The 23469-nt window shown below is 42.9% G+C and overlaps 1 protein-coding gene across 1 annotated transcript in view; it reads left to right on the forward strand.

Annotated features, from left to right (window-relative positions):
• The first annotated feature begins 20856 nt into the window (after positions 1–20856).
• The window catches only part of LOC144752528 (trypsin-3-like), a 317381-nt gene continuing 314768 nt past the window's right edge, over positions 20857–23469 (forward strand). Inside the window, exon 1 of the mRNA XM_078640427.1 lies at positions 20857–21109. Coding sequence (XP_078496553.1) covers positions 20857–21109 — 253 coding nt within the window. The remainder of the gene's footprint in view (positions 21110–23469) is intronic.

Consider the following 23469-nt stretch of genomic DNA (forward strand, 5'->3'; position numbering starts at 1 on the left):
GAATATCCCTATAAATGAGGTATGGCGTGCAATTTGTTCTACTAAACTTACAACATTTAACAAGTAACATTTTTCTTATTGCCTTTGCCACTAAGCCATTCTGTTTTAATCATCACATAGAAGGAAGCTGTCCAAAAGCCCTTTGCTAATTTAGTTTTAGGCCCAGGCAAAAGTTATGTTATGCAAGTGTAAATTTGCATAATTTCTGCCATTTTCCCATAACGCCAGTGTTAAACCTGACATCCTTGGTGTGGTTGTCCCCAACCTTTTGCTTTCAATCCTCCTGTTTTTGCTGACTTCATTTTTGCTGTCCTTATGACTCTGCACACTTTAAAACTTCTAACCAGTGCTAAAGCACTTGTGCACTATCCCTAAAACATGGTAACATTGGCTTACACCAAATTGGCACATTTAATTTATATTTAAGTCCCAGTTAAATTGATACTACATGTGCAAGGGCGTGTAAATTAAATGATACTGGAGGGACTGTAGAACTGGTTTTGCCACCCACTTAAGTAGAAACAATGTGGACTAGCCCACTATGTGTGGGCGATTCTCTTAGTCACTTGTATTGGTGGCCTGAAAACTGGACCCATTGGGTGTTGTTAAAAGACCCCTCACACACCAACCTGGTTGGTGTCATGCTTCATCATCGGGGTCCCAACCAGGCGGCCGAGTGCCACCTGGTTGTGCTTCGACGCCAGACTACAGCGGAGCGGGAGTGGTGCAACAATGTGATGTGAGTGAAGGTGAACTAATAAAAAATACCTCTGGGAATCCTTACCTAATGTTTTATTATTGGTGGCCCAGGGTATTGGTTAAAACTATGTGTGATGCAACTACTAGAGGAACACTATTCCTATGAGTTGGCTTAAGTGTGGCGATCTACATGTTTCAGTCCCATCTAGGTGTTTTACGGGACTTTCTTCAGGACCAGTAGTAAGTGAACAGTGAGTGGCAAAAGAAGGTGCCACATGAAACAGTGTAATTCTTACACACTCGCTAAGGTGTGTGGTAAAAAATGAAGCATAAGTGTTGACGTACTTACGGACACTTAAGAGTAGCGAAAAAATTCCTGCAGGGAGGAAAAGGACAATACACAACAAGTATGATTTAGCAACATAAAATATAATGTACAACACATCTGGTTTTAGCAACATAAAATGCAATCTTTGCATGTATATTGGTGCCATGCAATATTCGTCATATTGACCGTTCAGGTGGCTAAGGTAAGGCTCAGAAAGAGAGCGGCATGCAAGCGATACTGTGTGGCATGCCATGGCCAGAACAATGACAGCTGTACAATGTGGCGCTGCGTATCAATGAGCTCGAAATGCGCTCGTGAGTACACATTAGTATATGTAGCACATATGTAATGTAAAATGTAATGTAATGTAAAAAATTCTTGTAAAGCGCACTTACACCTAACGGTTTCTTGGCGCTATAGGCAGTGGAAAGACAGATAGGAACAGGCGTGAGGGCGGAGGAAGGAACTAGTTATGTGCTCTGCAGAACAGGTATGTTTTCAGGAGAGACCTGAAACGAGGGTAAGAGGTGGTGAGCCTAAACTCTAAGGGTAGTGCGTTTCAAAAAGAGGGGGCAAGAAACGAGAATCTGAGCCCTCCATGTTTCTTGCGTTTGAAGATGGGGGTTTTAAGTACAGCAAGATGGGAGGATCGGAGGTTACGGGAGGGGGCATAGTGGTAGAGAAGAGATGAAGACTGGGCCGAGGCCAGCCAGCGCTTTAAAGATGGTGCAGCCCAGTTTGAAGTTACACCGTTCGGCCACAGGAAGCCAATGAAGAGTTTTTAACAGTGGGTGAACATGCTGGTGCCTGGGCTGTTTAAAGATCAATCGTGCAGCCTGGTTCTGGACCAGCTGCAATTGATTCAGCTGGTAGGCGGGAATGCCAACATAAAGGGAGTTGGCATAATCTAGCCTGGAAATTAGCAGGGCCAATAAAGCCAGGGTGAGAGCCTCTGTAGTAAGGAATCGAGATATCTTACGGATTTTACGTAGGTGAAAAAAACTAGAGGAGACCACCGCATTAATCTGGGGTTTCATCGACAGGTCTTTACAGATGACCACCCCGAGGCTTTTGGCAGAATCAGCAGGGCAGGGGGGGGGGACCTAAACAAGTAGGCCAAAAGTTAGGACTCCACGGGTTGGAGACACCCCCGATAAGAACCAATTCGGTCTTATCGGGGTTAAGTTTCAAATAGTTTGCCCCCATCCAATCGCTGATGTGACACAGAGTGGACTGGAAGTTGTGAGTGGATTGATCCAAGGAGTCGATATTGAGGATCAGTTGAATGTCATCTGCATAATTAAATGCAGTGACACTACTGCCTCGTAAAGACCGAATAAGGGGGGCAAGGTACAAGTTGAAAAGGAGGGGGGAGAACGAGGAGCCCTGCGGGACACTGCACGTTAACCCAACCTTGTTAGCAGAGAACTGAGAGAGACTGACAGCCTGGTGACGGTTACTCACGAACGAGCGAACCCAGTCAAGGGCTACTCCCCGAATGCCGGCCTCCTCGACACGGCCGCCCAGAATATCATGGTCGACCGTGTCGAAGGCAGCCGACAAATCGAGAAGCACCAAAGCCTGACTGATGTTACAGTCCGCGCCCCTCCGCAGCTCTTCCATCACTGAGAGAATTACCAACTCAGTTGAATGGGCAGGTCAAAAACCGGCCTGTTGGGAGTCAAGAAACTGCGAATGTTCAATAAATGAGCTCAGAAAGTGGGTGACATGAGCCTCAAGAACCTTACTGAGGTAAGGAAGTAGGGAAATAGGACGAAAGTTATTCATAAGGGAGGGATCAGCATTGGGCTTCTTGAGGATGGGCACCACAACAGTGGTTTTAAAAGAGCTAGGGACCAAGCCCGCTTTAACAGGCTGTAAAGGCCTCACGCAGGACATGGGGGGGACAGCAGTCAATGGGGAGCCAGAGCTCACCTTATTTAGCAGGGTTAGAAACTCGTCCTCCGAGATAAGGGGTATCTGTGTAATTTGCTGAAGATTGTGAACAGCAGGAGTGGTGACAGGAGTGGATGGATCCGAAGGGGCAAGACAGGAAATACTGTTTTTAATTTTAGTAACTTTTTCAATAAAAAATGGATTAAGAGAGTCACAAAGTGCCTGGGAGGGAGGAGGTTTGATAGTAATCCTAATTGGATGCGACAGTTCTTCTACGATGGAAAAAATATCTTTTGCCTTAGAGGCTGAGTTTGCGATTTTCTTGGAGAAATAGGAAGTTTTAGCTTGCAGGATAGCTAGCTTATAGTCTTTGAGCAGGGTCTTGAATACCAGCTTCTTGTCAGGAGCATAAACTCATCGCCAACAGCGCTCAGCCTGTCTAAGTTTAATTTTTTTACTTTAAGTTCCTCTGAGAACCATCTTTGCGCATCATGAGGGCGTTTTAACCTGACCTGTTTGAAAGGGGCTACAATATCGCTAGCAGATTCGAGCCAGCGTTGCAGGCCTAACGCTTGAATGTGACAAAAGTGCCCAAGTCAGCCCTATTCCAGTTCCTAGCTGGAAGATTGCCCTCAAGGGTACGACTAGCATGGGTGGTAATGGCGAAGGAGAAGGTAATAATTAAATGGCCCGACCAAGTACAGGGAAGAACAAGGGGGGAGGAGATATCCAGGTTGGAGGTCCACACCTGGTCGAGGATGTGGCCCTTGATATGAGTTGCTAGATGAATATGTTGAGAGCAGTTCATGCCCAGTAGCAAGTCGGAAAAAGTGGAAGAGCAAGCGCTCTCTCTGTCATCAGAGGGCCAGTAGTTGAAGTCCCCTAAGATCAAGATTTTTGAATTATTAATGACCAGCTGGGAAAGCATGTCACCAAACATTGACAGGAAGTTGGGCATAGGCTGGGGGGCCGATAGGCCAGGACACAGATAAGGGGGAGCCACTGGAGATTCCAATCTAAGAATAAGGCAGTCGACCGAGGGGATGGTGGCAGTAGCTAGTGAAGAAAATCTAATGGGATGTTTAATAATGGCTGCCACCCCACCACTCGGCTTACCCGAGGATCTATTGGCTTGGAGAATGTAGTAACCCGGCGGAACCACCGCGAGGATGTCCGGAGAAGACTCCTCATTAAGCCAAGCCTCAGTGACAAAAAGCGCATAGGCGTGCTGAAGGTCCATTGGGGAGAAAACCCAGCGGTCCGTGGCGCGCTGCGTGCAAATTATGGTGGCATGCAGAGTCGGTGTAGCTCCCGCTAAACCTATTTGATGCCAATTCATGATGGCGTGCAGGAGTGCGGTTTTCAGTGATGCTACCAAGCTAATAAAGATAATAGAGTTTAAAGATTTGCAAGGTATAAAAAGTTTAAAAAGTGCACCAATATTTACAATGGTACAACGATTGTCTGGCAGTATACGGGGCACGGTGAAGAGGCACTGCGGGTGGCCGATCTAGAAATGGAAAGAAAAGGAGCGCTGCCTGTATCCTGGGTCACCTGACTAGGTGTAGGTGTAGTTGGCAGTTGTTCTTTGTGTATTGCTCACAGAGAGTGAGACAAAGATGGGATAGGTTTTGGCAGCATGGGCCATCTCTGACTTGATTGAGTTGTAGAGCTTTCACCAACCACACTTACACATCAAAAAGTCTCTACCTCAGCACACTCACAAAGGGTTTGATGCTAGTCCATTGTGGGGGCCATGGAAGGGGGGCAGAAAATTCCAAGCTTGATGTGGACACCTCTAGAAGCTTCTCTTATTTCAAAGCAGGCACCAAGTATAAATACTGAACCCTCAGACCCAACTCTTCAGTAAGCTTCTGGAGCTGTGGGAGACTCAGAACGACTGCTGTGCTGGTCTGCAAGAAAGACTGCTTACTCTGAAACCCTGCTATCCTGCTGCCCTGATGCCTGAGTGAGAAGAACTGGACTTGCTTCTTTAACCCAGGACCACCAGAGTGACTCCAAGGGCTAATTGACTGACCTTCTGATCAGAGCCTCAGGGACAGAAAAGGCTTCAACTACTTTGAACCCCAAAACTGGACTCTGTCTGCTGTGACGCTTGCCCCCCAAGTGCACCACCCCAGTCCTGGACCATTAGAAGTGGGCCTGAAGGTGCACTTCCAGCCCACCTGTGGTCTCTTGGGCAGAACCGATGTGGCCTGATGTATCTCCTTTTAGTCCCACGTCAGTATCTATGCTGCGTAATGCATCCTGATGCAGGACCTTCAATCACAGCCCGCAGCTTCTCTAAACTGCCGCTGAGCCCCGATGCAGGACTTCGCATCACAAGTTTTTGTTGCACCATCCTAGAGAATGACAAAGTAACTCACATCGCAAAGCCCATCAACTGCTTCATCAGAGCCACTACTATATGATGCATCTCTGATGTAGGACCTTGTATCTCTGCCCATAGCCACTTGGAAATGCCGCTGTGTGACAAATCCTCAACGCGAGATTTCCCAACATTCGGAAACAGGATTTAAGGTACTTAGGGCCATATGTATGAAGAACTAGATTTGCGAATCGGAATTTGCGATTTTTACCGAATCGCAAAATCTGAATCGCAAATCGGCATGTATCAACACAATCGCAAATATTTAGCGATTCGTCCATAATCGCTAAATATTTGCGTAAAAGACAATAGCGATTCCTTAACCAGAAAAAAACGCAAAACAGCGAGTTCGCATCGAGAAAATCACAATTTAGCGAATTTTCATCAGGAAAATTCGCTAATTTGCGATTTTCTGGAAACATCCAATCGCAATCCTGATGCTTTTTGATGACATCACCATCCAGGAAGTGAGTGATTACCCATGGGGCAACAGCATTGATTGTGAGAGAGTGTGAGATTGTTGTTTGCTATTCAGGAGCCATGGCTGAAAGTGGGAATAAGGATGTGCCAGCAACCCAGCAGGAGCAGCTAGAAGGGGAAGCAGCCAGGAAGAGAAAGCTGAAGTTCTCTGAGGCAGAACTTGAAACCCTCATCACAGAGATGGTGCCAAACCATGACATTTTATTTGGGACGAGCTCACACAAGGTGCCTGAAGCTAGAAAGAGACGCATCTGGGAAGGCATACAAGCCAAAGTAAATGCCCTTGGAGTGACACACAGGAGTGTAGAAGTTTTGCGCAAGCGACAGCCAGCGCTCCAAAGAAAAATTGGCTGCCAGGCTGGAGCAGTCCCAGCTCACCGGTGAGGGAACCTCCAATGTCTCTGATTCAACACCGCTTGAAGAACTGGTAGAGGGCACACTGCCTCCACAGAGTGTTGCGGGCGTGTCCGTGCTAGACAGCTCAGACCAACCAGCTGCAAGACCAGGTAAGAAGCATGCCTTCCCACCCTAAACCACCCCCAGCAACCCCCTGCAGTGACCTAGGGATAAGGGGTACCACATGTCACCCTAGAGCAAGTACACAGGCAGTCACAGCAATGCATTCTGGGAGATGTAGTCACAATAGTCAGTAATGTTGGAAGTAGCATCCATCTCATGCAATTTTCACATGTGCAGGTCAGGAAAGGTGAATGACAGAAGTAAAGTAAGGGAAAACTATGAAATAATTTATTGAAACATCATATGACAGCAAATAAAATTAATGTGTGCTGTTCTATCCACAGCACCTGCAAATAAAAAGGCCACAGCCAGTGCAAGTGACACAGGACCCCAAGCCTCTGGAGAAGCTAGTCAGGGCCAGGACACAGATGCAGTCTGATGCACCAGTTTCCCAGCAGCAGGAGTCAAGACCACAGGTCACAGGCAGGCGTAGACCATCATGATGAATCTGTTTTTGCTGGGCTGGAAATGCACATGCTCCAAGTACACCGCCTACAAGCAAAATATATGAAGGCAATTCAGCGAGAGATTAGGGCAGGGTACAGGGGAATGCGCGAAGAAATCAGGGGGGCTGTGCAGGAGCTAACTGCCGAGTTGCGTGCAGAACGTGCAGCCAGGCGCAAAGAGATGGCCCGCATGGACCACCACACTCGCGCAATAAACCGTCTGGCCTCATCTACCAATATGCTGGCAAGGCGTACCATAGAGACCCAGCGTGAGTTCTCTCACGGAATTCAGGATATAGCCACTGTTGTAGTGCAGTCCACTTCTGCCCTGGATGAACTGCGTGCCCTGCGTACCGCTGGTCCAGGAGTGCTGACCCCCCGTGAGGAGGACTCCCAGTCAGTGCGGAGCTCCAACACCCCACCACCCACTGTTGAGAAGCGCCGTAGTGGCAGGAGCAACAGGCCTGCCACACACCAATAGGATCTGCTGCCAATCGACAATTACTTACAGGGGAAAAATAGGGCCATCAACAGTGTTGCCTTTGCTGTCATTACACTCAAATTGTTGCACTGTGATTTCAACATGTGCATTGCATTGGGAGTGTTTATTTCTGAATATTTGGATGTGTGACATTGTTGCTATAGCAAATAAAACACATTAGCAAAGGTTTAAGTTGTCATTGTCTTATTATTACTCACCTAGAAGTAGTTGCGCATGATCTCATCACGCCTCTGTCGCCCAGCTGCAGCAACAGCTACGCCAGCTTCCATGTGTACAGGTCCAGGTCCCTCCACGTCGGAGGATTCTGAGTCACTCAACTCCATTGGTGTCCCTTTCCTGGTTTCGATGTTGTGCAGCATGGCACAAGCTACTACAATTTTGCAGCACGTTTTAGGGCTTTATTGGAGAGCTCCTCCACTTTTATGGATGCATCTGAATCTGCTCTTCAATATGCCAAATGTTCTCTTGATGGTGCCTCTTGTTGAAATGTGTGCCCGGTTGTAGCGCCGCTCCCCAGCAGTGGCAGGATTTAGGTAGGGTGTCAGGATGAAATCCCGGACTGCATAGGCACTGTTCCCCTGTGGGTAGAAATGTTAATGGTCAGTCACTGTAATGCACATGGTAGTCATTGGAAATTTGGCCTATCATTGTGTGATTTTACCTAGTAGGTATCCCTCTCCAAAATCACCTCTTGAGAGTCTACGGTATAGCCCACTGTGACGGAAGATAAAGGCGTCATGTGTGCTTCCAGGATACTTAGCCACTATGTCTGTGATGATGTTTTTGGCATCAAAAACCATCTGTATGTTAAGTGAGTGGTAGCATTTCCTGTTCCTGAATACATACTCTACGTTTGAGGGGGGTGAAATGGCAACATGTGTCCCATCTATACATCCTATGACGTTGGGGAATTGGGCAATGTTGTAAAAGTCCTGCTTGGTCTGTGCTAGTTCCTGTGGGGTGCTGGGGAAGTGTATGTGGTGTTGCATCCTATGTGTCATGGTGTCGAGGAACGCATGGAAGAAGCGCGACAGGGCACTTTGTGACACCCCTCCTGCTGAGGCTATGACCCCCTGAAAACTACCTGAGGCCAGCAGGTGTAGTGAACACAGGACCTGGATGTGTGTGGGTATGGCTTGTGTCCTGCGGGTGGTGTGTTCTAGGTGGGGTCTGAGTTCCTCAATTAAATCAAGTGTGCTCTCTTCCTCCAGTCTGTAATGGGTGTAGATGTCCTCCTCAGTGCGCTGGAAGATGGTGGTGCGCGCACGGAATATCCTCTCCTGCCGTCTCCTCCTCTGCGCCACAGCTCTCAGTCTTCGCCTCCTCACTATCATGTAGAGCCCAGACATTGTGGGAAAGAGTGTGTTGCATTCTGGGCTTCATTTTATACTTTGCACCTGGTTACCACCTGCTCCCACTTGATGGTAATTGCGATTCCTTAAATTGCGATTTTCCTTAAATCGCTATTTGCGAATGGTTGATACATACTATTGCGAATTCTTACTTGCGATTTCCAGATTAGCGATTTTCGCTAACCGGTTTCAGCGCAATTTTGGAATTCGCTATGGAAATCGCAGTTTAACACTTTCGCAAGGTTTGGAACTCGCTAAATAGCGATTCCTTGTTTTGCATGCATTTTCGCCTTCATACATTGGGAATTGCGATTTTTATGTCGCAAACGCTATTTTTATCAATTCGCAGCGTTTGCGACAGGATTTTTGCTTCATACATATGGCCCTTTGTTCAGCAAACCTAACTGTGTTGCTCTATTTCGCCAGCGCTAGTTTGTGGTCGGCCTGAATTTGTGACTTTGTCCCATTCAGATGACAGAAGAAAACCACAGTGGGTGCTTTATTTTCCTAAGCACTGTGTTCATAAAATTACATATCTCCGGTTCTACTGAATGGATGTTTGTTATTTTGGGCTCAAATCATTTATTACATTTTACTCTATTTTTCTAAACTGGTGTGGAATTTTTCTTGTGTTGTACTTTCACTGTATTGCTGTTTGAAGTACTGCAGAAATACTTTGCACATTGCCTTTAAATTAAGCCTGATTGCTTTGCGGCAAGCTACCAGAGGGTTATGTGCAGGTTAATTTGGGGTTGAGTTGTGTTTCACCCTGACAAGAATAGTGGTTGAGACTTGAGTAGGATTTAACCCCCTTTAACCAATAACCCAATTTCCTATTTAGGTGTTCAGTGGTGAGATTCGAACTTGTGTTTGTCCAGTGACATTCAGTGGTTTTGTTGTACACTAAAAATTCCAAATAAATAACTTGATACCAACTTGTTACTTTTTGAAATTATCCTTGATAGCCCATTTTTGCTTTTTCCAAATTCACCCTTTTTCTAGCTGACTGTCTTTGCCTTTGGGTCACCTGCAGGGCTGGAGTTTGATCTTGCCAACCTGGATAACTACACACTGTTTGAGCTCAATGAGTTCTTCTTATAGAGGGGTCTGCCAGCTAATAGGAACAACAGAAAGATGGAGCTCTAGAAGGCTTTGAAGGCCTGTGTGGAAGTTCATCAATCACTGGCAGCAACTCAGGATGACCAGGATAATTATATCAAAGGACAAGGAAAAGACCTGGATGCAGATCCTGAAATGTAGCACACAGATAGGGGGCATGTCTTGCCTCCAGAATTGGAATCCCTTCCCAGAACAGAAAGCAGTGTGACCTCCAACATCCTGTCCCCAGAGGAGCTGGCAGACAGGAAGACTGAGAGGGAGTTTAGCTTGCAAATGGCCAAGCTCAAATTTGAAGCAGAGCAGACTGAGAGAGCCTTAGCTAGAAGAAATTGCTGCTGGCTCATGAGGTGAGCATGAAATAGCTGGAACTCAAGGCACGGCAAATGGATTCCAGTAGTAATGGTAGCAGCATACCCACAGTGCCCTATGGCGTCTCCACATGACTTAAGATGTAGTGCTTAACTTTGTTGTGGGAGATGATATCAATAGGTATTTGAAAGTTGAAGGTTGCTCTGGAGATGCATAGGTTCCCTAAAGAGGATTAGGGGGGCAGTCTCTGGAGGCACATACCTAGTAAAGAGGGGGATGCCCTACTAGCCCTAAAGAAGGGGGACAGGATGAGGTACCCCTATATGAAGGACACCATTATCTGGAAGTATGGCCTCACCCTAAAAAAATACAGGCAGAAGTTTAGAGACTGACACAAGCTTCTCAGAACCATCGATGCAAAACGCATCCAGAGGCCGGACTTTGCACTGCAAGTCATTGTCGACAGCATTCTAGGTGACACAGGAATTCATTTCACAAGATGTGTTGACTGCTTGATTGGAACAGCCACTGCACGACGCATCAGGGACACAAGACCTCGCATCGCCGCCTGCAGCCAATAGGAACCTCTGCTGCTCGATGCATCCCCGATGTGGAATCTTGCTAAATTCTGCAACCAGGATTTAAGGTACTTTGTTTAGTGGGCCTAACTTGGTCCCAGTATCTGACCCGCGCTTCATCTTGGTCAAACTGAACTTGTGACTTTGTCCAAGTCCAGCGTGACCAAATAAACAGAGCTGACGTTTTGTGCTTCTAAGCTCTGCTTTCACCCAAATCTTTAAAATTGTATGAGCACAAGAACAGACCATGAACAGCTGTTGTTCAAAGTATATGAAATTTTGCCCTTATTATAGTGAAATATATGTCCTTGGATCCACAATGAACACAAGAACAGATTTCATAATAAAATTTAGCATAAAAGGCTTGCGACTCTTGTGTAATGTTCCTGAAATTTAGCTTGATTATGCAAGAGGATATTATATGAAGTGCACACACCCCTATTTTGTTTGTCAAACGGAGGATAAACTTTGCCTCTCCAAATTAGCTTTCCCTCTTCCTAACAGAGTCAGTTGGTAGACCATAATCTACAGCCCCAATTCGAAGGACTAAGCTTGTTTTCTTAATTAAATAGAGCTTGACAGAATTACTTTTGCACATCACATTTGCCTTTGGTTATGCCTTCACATGGCATAAATCATCTGATAGACTAAAGTTCGCACCTGAAAGTAACAAAGTTGAACAAGGATTCCCAAATGCCTTATTAGTTCCCATAATCAATGTCTCATCATAATAGGTATTATTTTCCATAATACCAGTTACACCTATACCAAAATTAACATAAGATGATACATTATAGCGAGGGAATGGTTTTAGCACTTTCAAACTAGATTCAGACAATGAACCAACTGTTATTGTTATTCCTTCTTCTAAAGAGCACTTGTGAACATTTAAGCCCTTTAGTTCTGTACCTGGTGCAGGATCTTCCACATTAGTAAAATAATGAAGCAGTTTAGAATTTGATGGTGAGGTGTGTTTAGCTCATACTAACTTTCATTTGCAAGCGATTATAGGCAGATGCTTGTTTTGTTCTATGGCAGCATTTCAGAAGCGGTTTCGAAACTAGATAAAACAAATGATGTTAACCTGAAACCTGTTTAATCACTGCATGTGTATGTACACATGTTTGATATTTAGATTTACTGAAGCTGGTGAATTACATTGATAGAGCACAGGCTTACCTGCTCAACATACTCACCTAGGCCCATATATCTATATATACATTAAACAGGTAAACCTACACTCAATCAATTGGGAAGTTACAATTCGGGATCTATACCATTTTGTCTTACCAATTCCAAGCCACCGTTACCTATAGACCTAAAGGATCAAGGGAGTTAGCAAGAAAATAGGTAGAAAAATAACATTCAGCATTTTATAGAATAACCACAGACTCGGGGGAAAAAAGTAAGTTCTTTTTATCTAAGAAAAATCTTTGAAGAGTTTTGAAAAACATTAATTCAATTAATTTCTTATTCTATTTAGAATGATGCAGGTTTAAACATGAACATATGCAAATAATTTGGAGAGAAAATATCGATAAGCATTTAAACAAAAGGTGGGTAAAGAAAAGGGGAAACAATACAATGACAAACCCACCCTTTATAGTTACCTAGAATGGTGTGGTGACCAATCCTTGCCACGGACTAAGTCAAGGAATTAGAATCCCAAAGTACAGATGCCACCTGGAAAGAACAGATGCAGATCAGTTTCAGAACCAGGACAGGTCAAATTGAATCAGGACAAGACCACCACAGGCTAAGACCAGCACCACAGCTAAAGTCCAAACGCCAGCATTGTAAACCCTTTCTGCAGCTAACAGTCGAACCCCGATTGGGTCATAAATATCCCTCCCAGAACTCCGATTGGGTTATCGAATTTTCTGACAGAGTGCTCCGCCAGCAACTCTGCTCCCGATCACCTATTGAGTGCGTTGGGTCAGGTACAGGTCAGCTATTCGGACAAGTCGGACAAACTAACTAGCTAAGCCTACCCTGCTTGTACTATTTTCCAGGTCAGTGTACCACCCCCAAATGTTGCAAATTAGTGAATCCCACAATTTTATTGGACAAAGAACGAGGAGTAGTCATCACACCATATTACGATGAGGTTACTTGTCAATCATATATTCAAAATGTTCCCTCCCATAACTTTATCTTCCCAAGTACTTTTATTCCGCCCGATAGTGAAATGTAACAATAAGATATAAAAAATGATTTATTCAATTCAGCTTCCTCTGGCAGGGTAAGGAGTTCACTCTTCTCATAGTACTTGCCATTCATGTCTGATTGGCATGAGTTCAAGGCTACAGCTTCAGTGGCTCAGGACTTTTGTCGCACAGGCGCAGTTTCTCCAAAGATGGAGTTCAACAGAGTATTTAGGCCCAAAATTCGTAACATGTAAAAATAGAAAAGAAACAGTTTTAGAGACACAGAATAAATGAATGCACTGTATACCCCTTCTTTCTACACTATTCCCATTTATTTTATTTAAACTATTGTATTAGATATTATGCAAACACAAACAGCTTTGCAAAGCAGCGATGCAAGCTTCTTGCACGTTAGGACATAGAATGGCCATCTTAGTTCTAGTGCGCAGAAGCAAACATTTTCCCACCAAGCATATCACGTGAGCATGACAGACGCATGCGCAGTAGAAAATCCCGCGTAGCAGCAGCCATTTTAATGCGAGCGGGTAATAGTTTGTAAAAGCACATAGGCAAGCTTCCCCCAGATGTCTAATATGTTGTGTAATGCAATATTAATAAGACAAAACATGTTAGTTAGTACATTAGTATTATTTCGAGAGAGTTGAGTACAAGCAAGTCACTTTACGTGTGAAACCTTGCTCCATCAATCCCCTCTTTGATGATACTTTATATCATCACTAATTAGTGAAACAAATGCCAACTTTTACACTTCACCCACCTCAATTTCTTCAAACTTTCTGTTAATATTCTTTTCATTTTTCATGTGAAGATCTTTCACTTTCTTGTACAAATGTCCATTATGCTCTTCTAATTCTATTTCGTTAATATTTCTTTTCTTTCCTCTCTTATTCACTGTATATATCCTTTTAGAATAATGATATTGTAAAGGTCCTTTCTTGTAAAATAAACTAGCTAAAATACTACATGAAATACCATAAGTCAGGGGCAAATGATGATAAGTGACGCCTTCTGCTACAGATAATGGTAGCTTCATACAAACATAGCAATTACTTATTTCCATTGCATCTACATAGTGTATTAACAGATTTGCAAATACATTCAGGTGTGTTCTATTTCTATTTTTATCATAATGTAATCCTTCCTCATCTGATGCTTCTACTTCTACTCTTTGCTGCTTAACATTATCTATTCTTCCATGTATATCTAACTTTTCAAGTACATCTACTTTCTCATGAATGTTAGTGTCATTATTCACACTGCTATCCATTGGATAAGGAAAGCTACTGTCAATTCTAACCATACTATGAGTATTATTACTACACTACATGTGCATATTCTACAGCATGTTTTTAAGCAGTTTCTTTTCGGTTTACCGTTAACAGTATGATCAGCCATTTTTCGATTAAGGAGACTTAGCCCCTCTTTGAGACTTTTCACAGAAGTTTAACCAGTGAAATTTTCAAGTTGGTCTTACTTCTTCGTCTGTTCGTTCATCAATTAATTTGTCATCATCTTCATCGCTCAGTTCTAGTTTTTCAAGATCTTCAAGGATGACATAATTCCATTCAGGGCCTCTGAACTTATTATTCAGTCTTTTCAATCGCGGACTCAATGGTTGTTCTGTGGAAAGCCCAGTTTGACTTGATATTTCGTTTACTTGCTCTGGTTCTTCATTTATTGGTTTAAGACGAAATTTTAGTTTCTTGACAAAACCAGGCCAATTATCTCCCTTTCGAGTCTTTTAGCTGGCTGTGCTTTGTTTTTCTTCAATTGCTCTTTTATTCTCTTTCAGTTGTGGCACAATTTGTATATCTACGTCATCTGTATTCCTCTCTATCTGACTTGGTACAGGTCTTGCTTCTGTTTCTTCTGCCTGGATGCTAATCTGACTTTGTTTAGGAGTATGCTGCAGTTGGTTTTGATTTGATTTGTTTTCTTCTTCCTGAACACGCTTTTCTACATCTAACTGATCCTGCTCAGGTATCTCGATCTCTTCTTCTTCCTGAGCCTTCGCCCTTTTACCTATCTGACCCTTCTCAGACTCTGGAACTGTGACGGGTATCTGGAATGTCTGAATATATTGATCTTTCCTTATCTGTTCCTCCTCAGAATTGCTATTGGCTTTGGTTTCTGTAATCTGAGTATGTTCTTCTATTCCTGACTCATCCTCACTATCACTCTGTCTATCTAAACAGGTCTGGCTTCTGGTTCTCACAATATCTGCAGGAATGTCAATCACTGGAATCCATTCCTGACTGGTGCTCGGTTGTTCATCATCAACTACTTCGGAATCACTTTCTTGAGACCCCTCAGCTGCACAACCTTCAGCTTCAGTTTCATCAGGTCCAGCCACTCTTTTTGTATGACTTGCATGGATCCAGTTCGGAATTCCTTTATATTTTACTGCTGTAGTGGTAACCAATATCACTTGTGGTGGCTTTCCCCACCTTGGAGCTAGACAAGATTCTCGTGTATGTTCTTTTATTACAACCCAGTCACCTGGAAACAGATCATGTGCTGGAGTTGTTTGCCTGGTGACAGCGTCTTCTCCAACCTGGTGAGAGATAGAACGCACTTGGTCAGCCAGTTCTTTGCAGTACTCTAGTACTAAGTCATCAGATATATTTATCAGCTTATGTCCTGGCACCCATGCCTGCCTCATTGCTCTTCCCATGAGTATTTCATTAGGACTCAAACCTGTTTTTCTGTCTGGATTGCTTCTGAGTACCATCAGAACAAGAGGTAAAGCATCTGGCCATTGTAATCGAGTTGATTCATAGAGCCTTCCCAATCTTGACTTGATTATGCCATTCAGTTGTTCTACCATTCCAGAGGCCTCTGGGAGGTATGCACAGTGCAGCTTTTGCTCAATTTTAAATGCTTCACAGATTAGACCAATTATTTCATTATTAAAATGTCTTCCTCTGTCTGATTCAATCGTTAGTTGAAAACCGAAATGTGGTATGAACTCTCTAAGTAGTAATTTTGTTACTGTGATGCTATCATTCCTACGTGTAGGGTAAGCTTCCACCCATTTTGAAAATAGGCAGACAATGACAAGAACATACTTCATTCCTCTGCAAGGGGGTAACTGAATGAAATCAATCTGAAGTCGAATAAAAGGACCTTCTGCCTTTCCAATCTTTCCTGACAACACTACAGTTCTTTTCCCAGGATTCATTTGTTGGCAGAACAAACACCTATGGGAAAGACTCTCTGCAACCTTCCTGAACTTTGCATTGAACAAAGTTTGTCTGAATAGTCTTATCATAGCGTCTCGCCCTAGATGAGAATCACCATGATATATCCTAGCCATAGGGGTAAGCATACAGTTTGCCAACACAGGCCTTCCATCAAGGTAATCAATGACACCATCTCCAGCCCTTCTCTGACAACCTATTTTTGCCCATTCTTCTTTTTCTTCCTGTTCGGCATCATTTTGCAAATCTTTCACTTCTTCCCACGTTTTCACTTTCTCAAGCAACATAAGTTGGCAGTTGTTTCCTTTTGGTTCAGTTTTCTTGTTTATTGTCATCTTATTTTTGCCACAATATTGAGCTAATTGGTCAGCATATCGGTTACCTGCTGTCGTTGCCAGATTGGTGAGCAGCACACTTGACCACAGCTACTGTTTGTGGTATTTGGATTACTTTTAGCAAATCTTTCACAAAATTTCCATTTTTAATAGGAGTGCCTGATGATGTCAGAAACTCCCTTTGCATCCAGAGTTGGCCAAAATCTTGCACAACTCCATAGCCATATTGGCAATAAGTATAAATTGTCACTTTCAGATTTTTCCCAATTTTACAAGCTTTCATCAATGCAATTAGTTCAGCTACCTGTGCAGACTTTACTCCTGGTAAATATGATGCTTCGACTGGACCCCATAGAGTGCAAACAGCATAGGCAGCACTCAAACCTCCTTCCTCATGTCGCATACATGAACCATCTACAAATAGCTCATGTTCTGAATTTATTAGTGGCTCTTCTCTTATGTGTGGGCGTGGTTTAGTGCAGTATTCTGTAAGATCAATGCAATTATGTTCAATTTCATTTTTGACTTCTGCAAAATGCGATTCAGGCAACAATGTTGCTGGGTTCAGAATATTACACCTAGCAATTGTCACATTTTCTGCACCTACAAGAAGTCGTTCATACTTAGTCAGCCGAATAGGTATTAGGTACTGAGTTTAAGTCCTGGTTAACAAAATCACAAATGCATGTGGGACATACACTGTTACTGGATGTCCCATAATAGTGGACTCACTTTGCGCAAGACTCATGCAAGTTGCTGGTACTGCTTTTTGACATCCTGGCAATGCTGCTGTCACTGGACCCAGTGTAGAGGAAAAATATGCAACAGGGTGTCTCATCAGACCATGGGTCTGAGTCAAATCTGAAAGTGCGCAATTGTCTCGTGTATCACAAAACAACGCAAAATCTTTCGAATATTCAGGCATTCCTAATGCTGGAGCTGAACACAGACAATCTCGTAATTTCAGGAAAGATGACATGCTTTCATCATCCCATTCTACTGGGTCTTTTGCTCTTTTCTTTGTCATTTGTATCAATGGTTTTGCTAGGACAGCAAATCCCACAATTGCCTGCAGTATCCTACAATTCCAAGAAACATTCTGATTTCTTTCTGCGTTTGAGGTAGATTCATGTTTTGAATTATTCTGATTCTTTCAGAGGTAACTCTTTTGACACCTCTTTGTATCTGATGCCCCAGATATTTCACTGATGTGGTACAATATTGCAGTTTCTCAGGTGATACTTTGTGTCCTCCTTTACCTAAATGATTCAGTAAAGCAATTGTATCAGTAACACAGTCTTTTAGATTCTTAGATGCCACCAATAGGTCATCTATATACTGCACTAAGACTGATTGTCCGGGCAATATCAGAGATTCAAGGCACTTTTTCAATATCTGATTAAAAATTGAGGGATTTTCCGTGGACCCCTGAGGGACGCGATTCCAAACGTAGATATGGTCATTTGAACGAGAAAAGATACTTGCTATCTGGATGTAATGGTATGGAGAAAAATGCATGGCAAAGGTCTATTACAGTGAACTAGCCTGCTGCCCATGGTATTTGATACAGAATCACAGCAGGGTTTGGCACAACTGGACAACATGGGACGACAATTTTATTAATTTTGCGGAGGTCCTGTAAGACCCTGTATTTTCCGCTCAGTTTCTTGATGCCAATTATGGGTGAATTACATGGACTGCTCATTATCTCCTGTAAAATTCCTGCTTCAACCAGTCGTTTTATTTCTAATGCAACTCCTACTTTTATTTCTGGGCTCATTTTGTACTGTAGAATATTTGGATAAACTGCATATTCTTTTACTGTCACTTTTACCGGGTCAACATTTGCCATTAATCCTACATCTTTTCCTGTGAAATCCCACACTTAAGGATCTACCGTATGTTGTAATTCTTTTGGCAAATCTTCTATGAACACCGTTTGGTGTCCAAAAGATAGTACAGTTCATTTTGCACAGCAAATCCCTACCTAACAGATTTACAGGACTGGTGTCACATACAACACATTTGTGCATTTATTTCCATTGATTCTGTAACTGGGGTACTAATTTGTTTATTAGAAATGCCCACTACTTGGATCGCTTCTCCCGAGAGAGGTAGGTTTGGAGCGTCTGCTGTTCTCACAGTAGAACGGGTAGCGCCAGTATCCAACAGAAAGGAAATATCATTTCCTTCAACCTTTCCTTCAATATATGGACCTGACTGATCTACTTTCAAGGATGCTCCGAGTACGCACTCCTCCCCCTCCCCCCTCAGGCACCGTCAGAAACTATCGTCATCAAGGTATGAGTCACTCACAAGAAATTGGGGTGTCACTGTATCCCTTTTACCACTTCCTTCCCAAGCGCTGCGAGGCCTCCGGGTGGTTATGCGCTATATAAGTGGAATTTTTCATTTAATTTCATTATCTACACTGTATGTAGGCTGACTCCCAGGGTTTGGCATAGGAGTCAATGGTAACTGGTTTTGTATTACCTGTTGTTGTGATTTTTCGATACCTCATTCTGTGTCTGTGAATTCAAATTATTATTTTGCACATTATTATTTAATACAGCCTTACACTCGTTCTTCCAATGCCCCAACTTGCCGCACCCATGACAAGAAAATGTCTTTTTAGCTTCCTCTCGATTAAACTTTCCCCTAGGTTTATTACCATTTCCATCTCCTTGGGTCTGAATATTTTTCATTTGGAGTTCTTGTTGCTCTGCTAATTTTACCTGCGCCCACATTACTTTTTCTTCTAAATTCTTTCGTTTATTGTCCAATTCATCTTCACAATATTTTGCATATTTTAGTATTTCATTTACAGGTTTGGCCTGCCAGCAGATTTTATGATCTTTAATCCATTGCGAAATTTCTGGTTTTAGCCCAGACACAAATCGATAGATAAAATGTGTTATATCTTTGTTGTCAATATTTTCTAAACCACTGTACTTTTTAAAAACTTGTAAAAGTCGTTCATAATATGCATGTACAGATTCAGCTTTATTCTGGGTAGTTCTGTCTATTCTAGTCCAGTCTGTCTCTTTTGGAGATACCTTTCCTTTTAAATACAGTATTACCTGATTATGGGGCAGATGTATCAAGATTCCATTTTGTGACACCGAAATTGCGATTTTTAGCGAATCGCAATTTTGGAATCGCAAAATGGGATGTATGAAGAATTCTGCGAGAAATGTGCGATAATCTTGCGATTCCTAAATTAGCGAATTTCGCAATTTAAGAAATCGCAAAAAACGGGAATCATGCAATGCAGGAACAGCCTGATGACATCACAACCAGGTAGTTCCAGTGATTGCTTGCACCTGCTACACAGAACCACACCCAGTGGCAGTTGGAAGAGTGTGCTGAGGCAGAGCAGACCTGTTTGAAGAGCAATGGAGTCACAGAAGGCACAGGAGGAAATGGCTTTGGAGAAGAGGAAAAGAAAGCAGAAGTTTTCAGAAAAGGAGCAAGAAGTGCTCATTGAAGACATGGTGTGTAACCATGAGGACCTGTTTGGCAAAAAAGCACTGAAAGTGCCTGACTCCAGGAAAAGGAAAATCTGGCTGGAGATCCAGGAAAAAGTTAACTCTGTTGGAGTCACCACTCGCTCCATTGATGAAATTAAAAAAAGGTGGTACGATATGAGACTCAGATCTAAGGAGAGACTTGCTGACAGAAGTAAAGAGGCAAACAAAACAGGTGGTGGAACTTCTGCTGTGGACCAACCAACACCCCATGAGGAACTGATAGAATCCACCCTATTACCTGAGAGTGTGAGTGGAGTGGCTATCATTGACAGCTCTGAACCCACAACAACTACACAAGGTAAGATGAATGCAAATTGCATCCATGTATGTGTGTAAAGAATGTGTGTGTGTGCTGTGCAGAAACTCATAGTCAGATAAATAGTAGTCCACTTACACTGTGAAACCAGAATTGAGCAATGCATTATGGGAGTTGTAGTCCCATTGAGATTGTAACACTCATCATCATAGTAACACATGTCATTTTACAAAGTAGTACTTTGGCATGCTGAAGCAGTGTAGTACAAGTTGTAGTCTGCAATGAAATCATTTAATTGTAAAGAAACACAAATTTATATTCCACACTCTACATCCACAGAACAGACAAGAGAATCCAGGCCAGAAAATGTTATTGAAAATACTCCTCCTCATGTGACGTCTGAAAATGAGGATGAAGTTACTGATGCCCCTGTCCCCAATTTGAACATACACAGGAAGGGCAGACGTGTTGCACCTCTGGAACAAATGGGAGTGGAAGAAAATTCTGAAGTTGAATCAGTCCCCCATGAGACAGTTACAATGTCCTCTCAGGACTCACAACAGCAATCCCAAACTCCAGAGGGCACACTCATTCCATCTGGAGACATGTGGGAGTAACAGAGGACAAAGTGAAGGAGGCACAGTGTTCGCAGGCCTTGAGCAGGACATGCTTCAGGTGCAGCGCCTGCAACACAAGGCACTGCGATCAATAAATAGGCAGCTTCTGAAATCTAACAAAAATCAGGAAGGCATGGCTGCTTCAATTGACAAACTCTGCCTGACACTGGTCAAAACTGAAAAAGCACATAACTGGGCTGCAAAGGCTGCGCAAGACAGAATGCATACATACACCAAGGCCATCAACAGGCTTTGTGCAGTCACAAGCAATTTTACAAGGCGCAGCATCAATATGCAGCGAGAATTAAGTGACTGCACACGGGAAATGGCAAAGAGTGTGGACAAAATGACATCGGTCTTGGAAAGCATGCAAACCACCAACTCAGGTGCAAGCGCTCTCCTATGCTCTGGAGAAAGTGAGGACAACTCCAGTAGGAGTAGTAGAAACCCTACCCCAACTAACATAATGATCCAACGCAGAAGTGGAAGGCGTTCCACTACCGGACCTGAGCAAGAGGCCATGCCTTCACAGGAGCAACATGCTTCCAGCCGCCAGCGCAAAAAATGACTATGATTAATGACCCATGCAGCAGAATTGCATTGAGAAACTGTTTTCTTTTCTTTACCACGTACGGATATTTCATTTAACAAAAATTCAAAGAAATGTTTCAAACAGATAGTACTACAGTTTGCATGTTGTGAATTAAAAGAACAATTGCAAACTTGATTTTGTGTTTAGTTTTTTCTTACCTAAAAATAATTTCGTGTAATCTCTGTCCTTCTTTGATGGCCAGCCACTCCTGCCACTGCCATTCTTGGTGGAGGGTTATCATCATCATCAGATGAGTCAGAGTCACTCACTTCAATTTCTGTGCCTTTGCGAATTGCCATGTTGTGCAGCATTGCACATGCTGTCACAATTTTGCAACATGTCTCTGGATTGTATTGCAATGCACCTCCACTTTTGTGTATGCATCTGAAACGGCTTTTTAATACTCCAAATGTGCGTTCAATTACCCCACGTGTGGACCGGTGTGCCCTGTTGTACCGTCTTTCACTTGCATTTGCAGGATTCAAGTATGGGGTAAGTATGAAATCACGCACTGCGTAGGCACTATCACCTGCAAGTAAGAGAGAAAAAAGTAACTGTATGTCCCATTTCATTTTGATGAATGGATGGATGGATGTTTGCATGAGTGTTACTCACCTAGCAGGTATACATCTCCAAACTGACCAGCACTAAGACGACTATGAATTGCGCTATGTCTGAAGATGAAAGAGTCATGTGTACTCCCTGGAAACTTGGCTACAATGTCATTGATAATGTTTTTGGCATTGCATATGATCTGGATGTTTAGCGAGTGGTAGCTTTTTCTATTTCGGAATACATATTCAATGGCTGCAGGTGGAGTGATGGCAATATGGGTTCCATCAATGCATCCAATCACATGTGGAAATCTTGCAATTTGATAGAAATCCAACTTTGTTTCCTGTATGGCTTGTTGTTTATTGGAGATATATATATGATGTTGTAGTCTCCTTAGCATTGCGTCCAGGAACACATGAAATAAACGTGATAGGGAACTCTGTGACACTCCACCAACCTCTGCAATTACAGTTTGAAAAGAGCCAGAAGCCAAAAGGTGCAGTGAGCACAATACCTGCACATGTGTTGGTATTGATTGTGTTCTGCCTGTTGGATGTGCCAAAAAAGGTTCCAATTCATTTATCAGGTCAAGAATGGTGTGAGGATGTAGCCTGTATTTTTCATAGATCTCCTTCTGAGTCTGCTGGAACAGCGTAATGCGTATTCTGAAGATTCTCTCCTGTCTTTGTCTTCTCTGGGCAAGAGCTTGAATGTGCAGCCTCTTGGCAATCAGGTACAGTCCCGCCATTTTGAAAAGTAAGAGGATGCATTCTGGGAGCCTTTTTATATCTGTTTTTTTTACCACCTGCTTCTACTTGGTGTTAATAGCGATTTCTTAAAATGCGATTTTTGAGAAATCGCTATTTGCGATATTATCTTATATACTGCTGCGATTTCTTAAAATCGATTTTCGCTAACTTAGGGATAGGCAAAATTGGAAACCGCTATTTATTCTGCGAATAAACACTTCTCGCACACTAAGAATTCGCAAAAAATGCGAATTCTTATTATGCGATGCGATTTCTTTGATACATGCCAATTGCACTTTTTGATGTCGCAAACGCTGCGAAAATGCGTTTCGAAGCATTTGCGACATGCAAAACACTTGATACATCTGCCCCTATATTTCCTCATCACCTCATCTGATGGTGCTCCTGTTTTTGGGTCTCTAGGACACTCATCATTTGGCCAGTTTAATGCAATTTTGCAATTTGTCCATAAATCAACAGGAACAACAATTTCGAATAACACATCTAGATCTTTTAACAATACTTTTGAGACTTTCACAAATCTTTCGACCTGCCTGTACCATTCTACAGGTTTCTCTCTGAGTTTCGGGAAATCATTTGTAAATGACAAAATATCTTGTTGGGACCATGGGACATGTACATACCCTCCACCTGGTACTTCTCTCATTGGACACAACCTTTCCACTTTCTCTGTTTCTTTCAACATATATTCGGTTACGGTGTTTTTCCCTTGAGCTTTTTCTTTTTTCTTTAACCATCTAGCTTTCCATCTGTCTATACCATCCCATTTCTGCAATAATGATAACAATTCCTTAATCTGTTACTTTCGACCTGACACATTCATGTTTTC

This window comes from Lissotriton helveticus, chromosome 5_1, assembly GCF_964261635.1.
Source record: "Lissotriton helveticus chromosome 5_1, aLisHel1.1, whole genome shotgun sequence".
In the NCBI taxonomy this organism is placed as follows: Eukaryota; Metazoa; Chordata; class Amphibia; order Caudata; family Salamandridae; genus Lissotriton; species Lissotriton helveticus.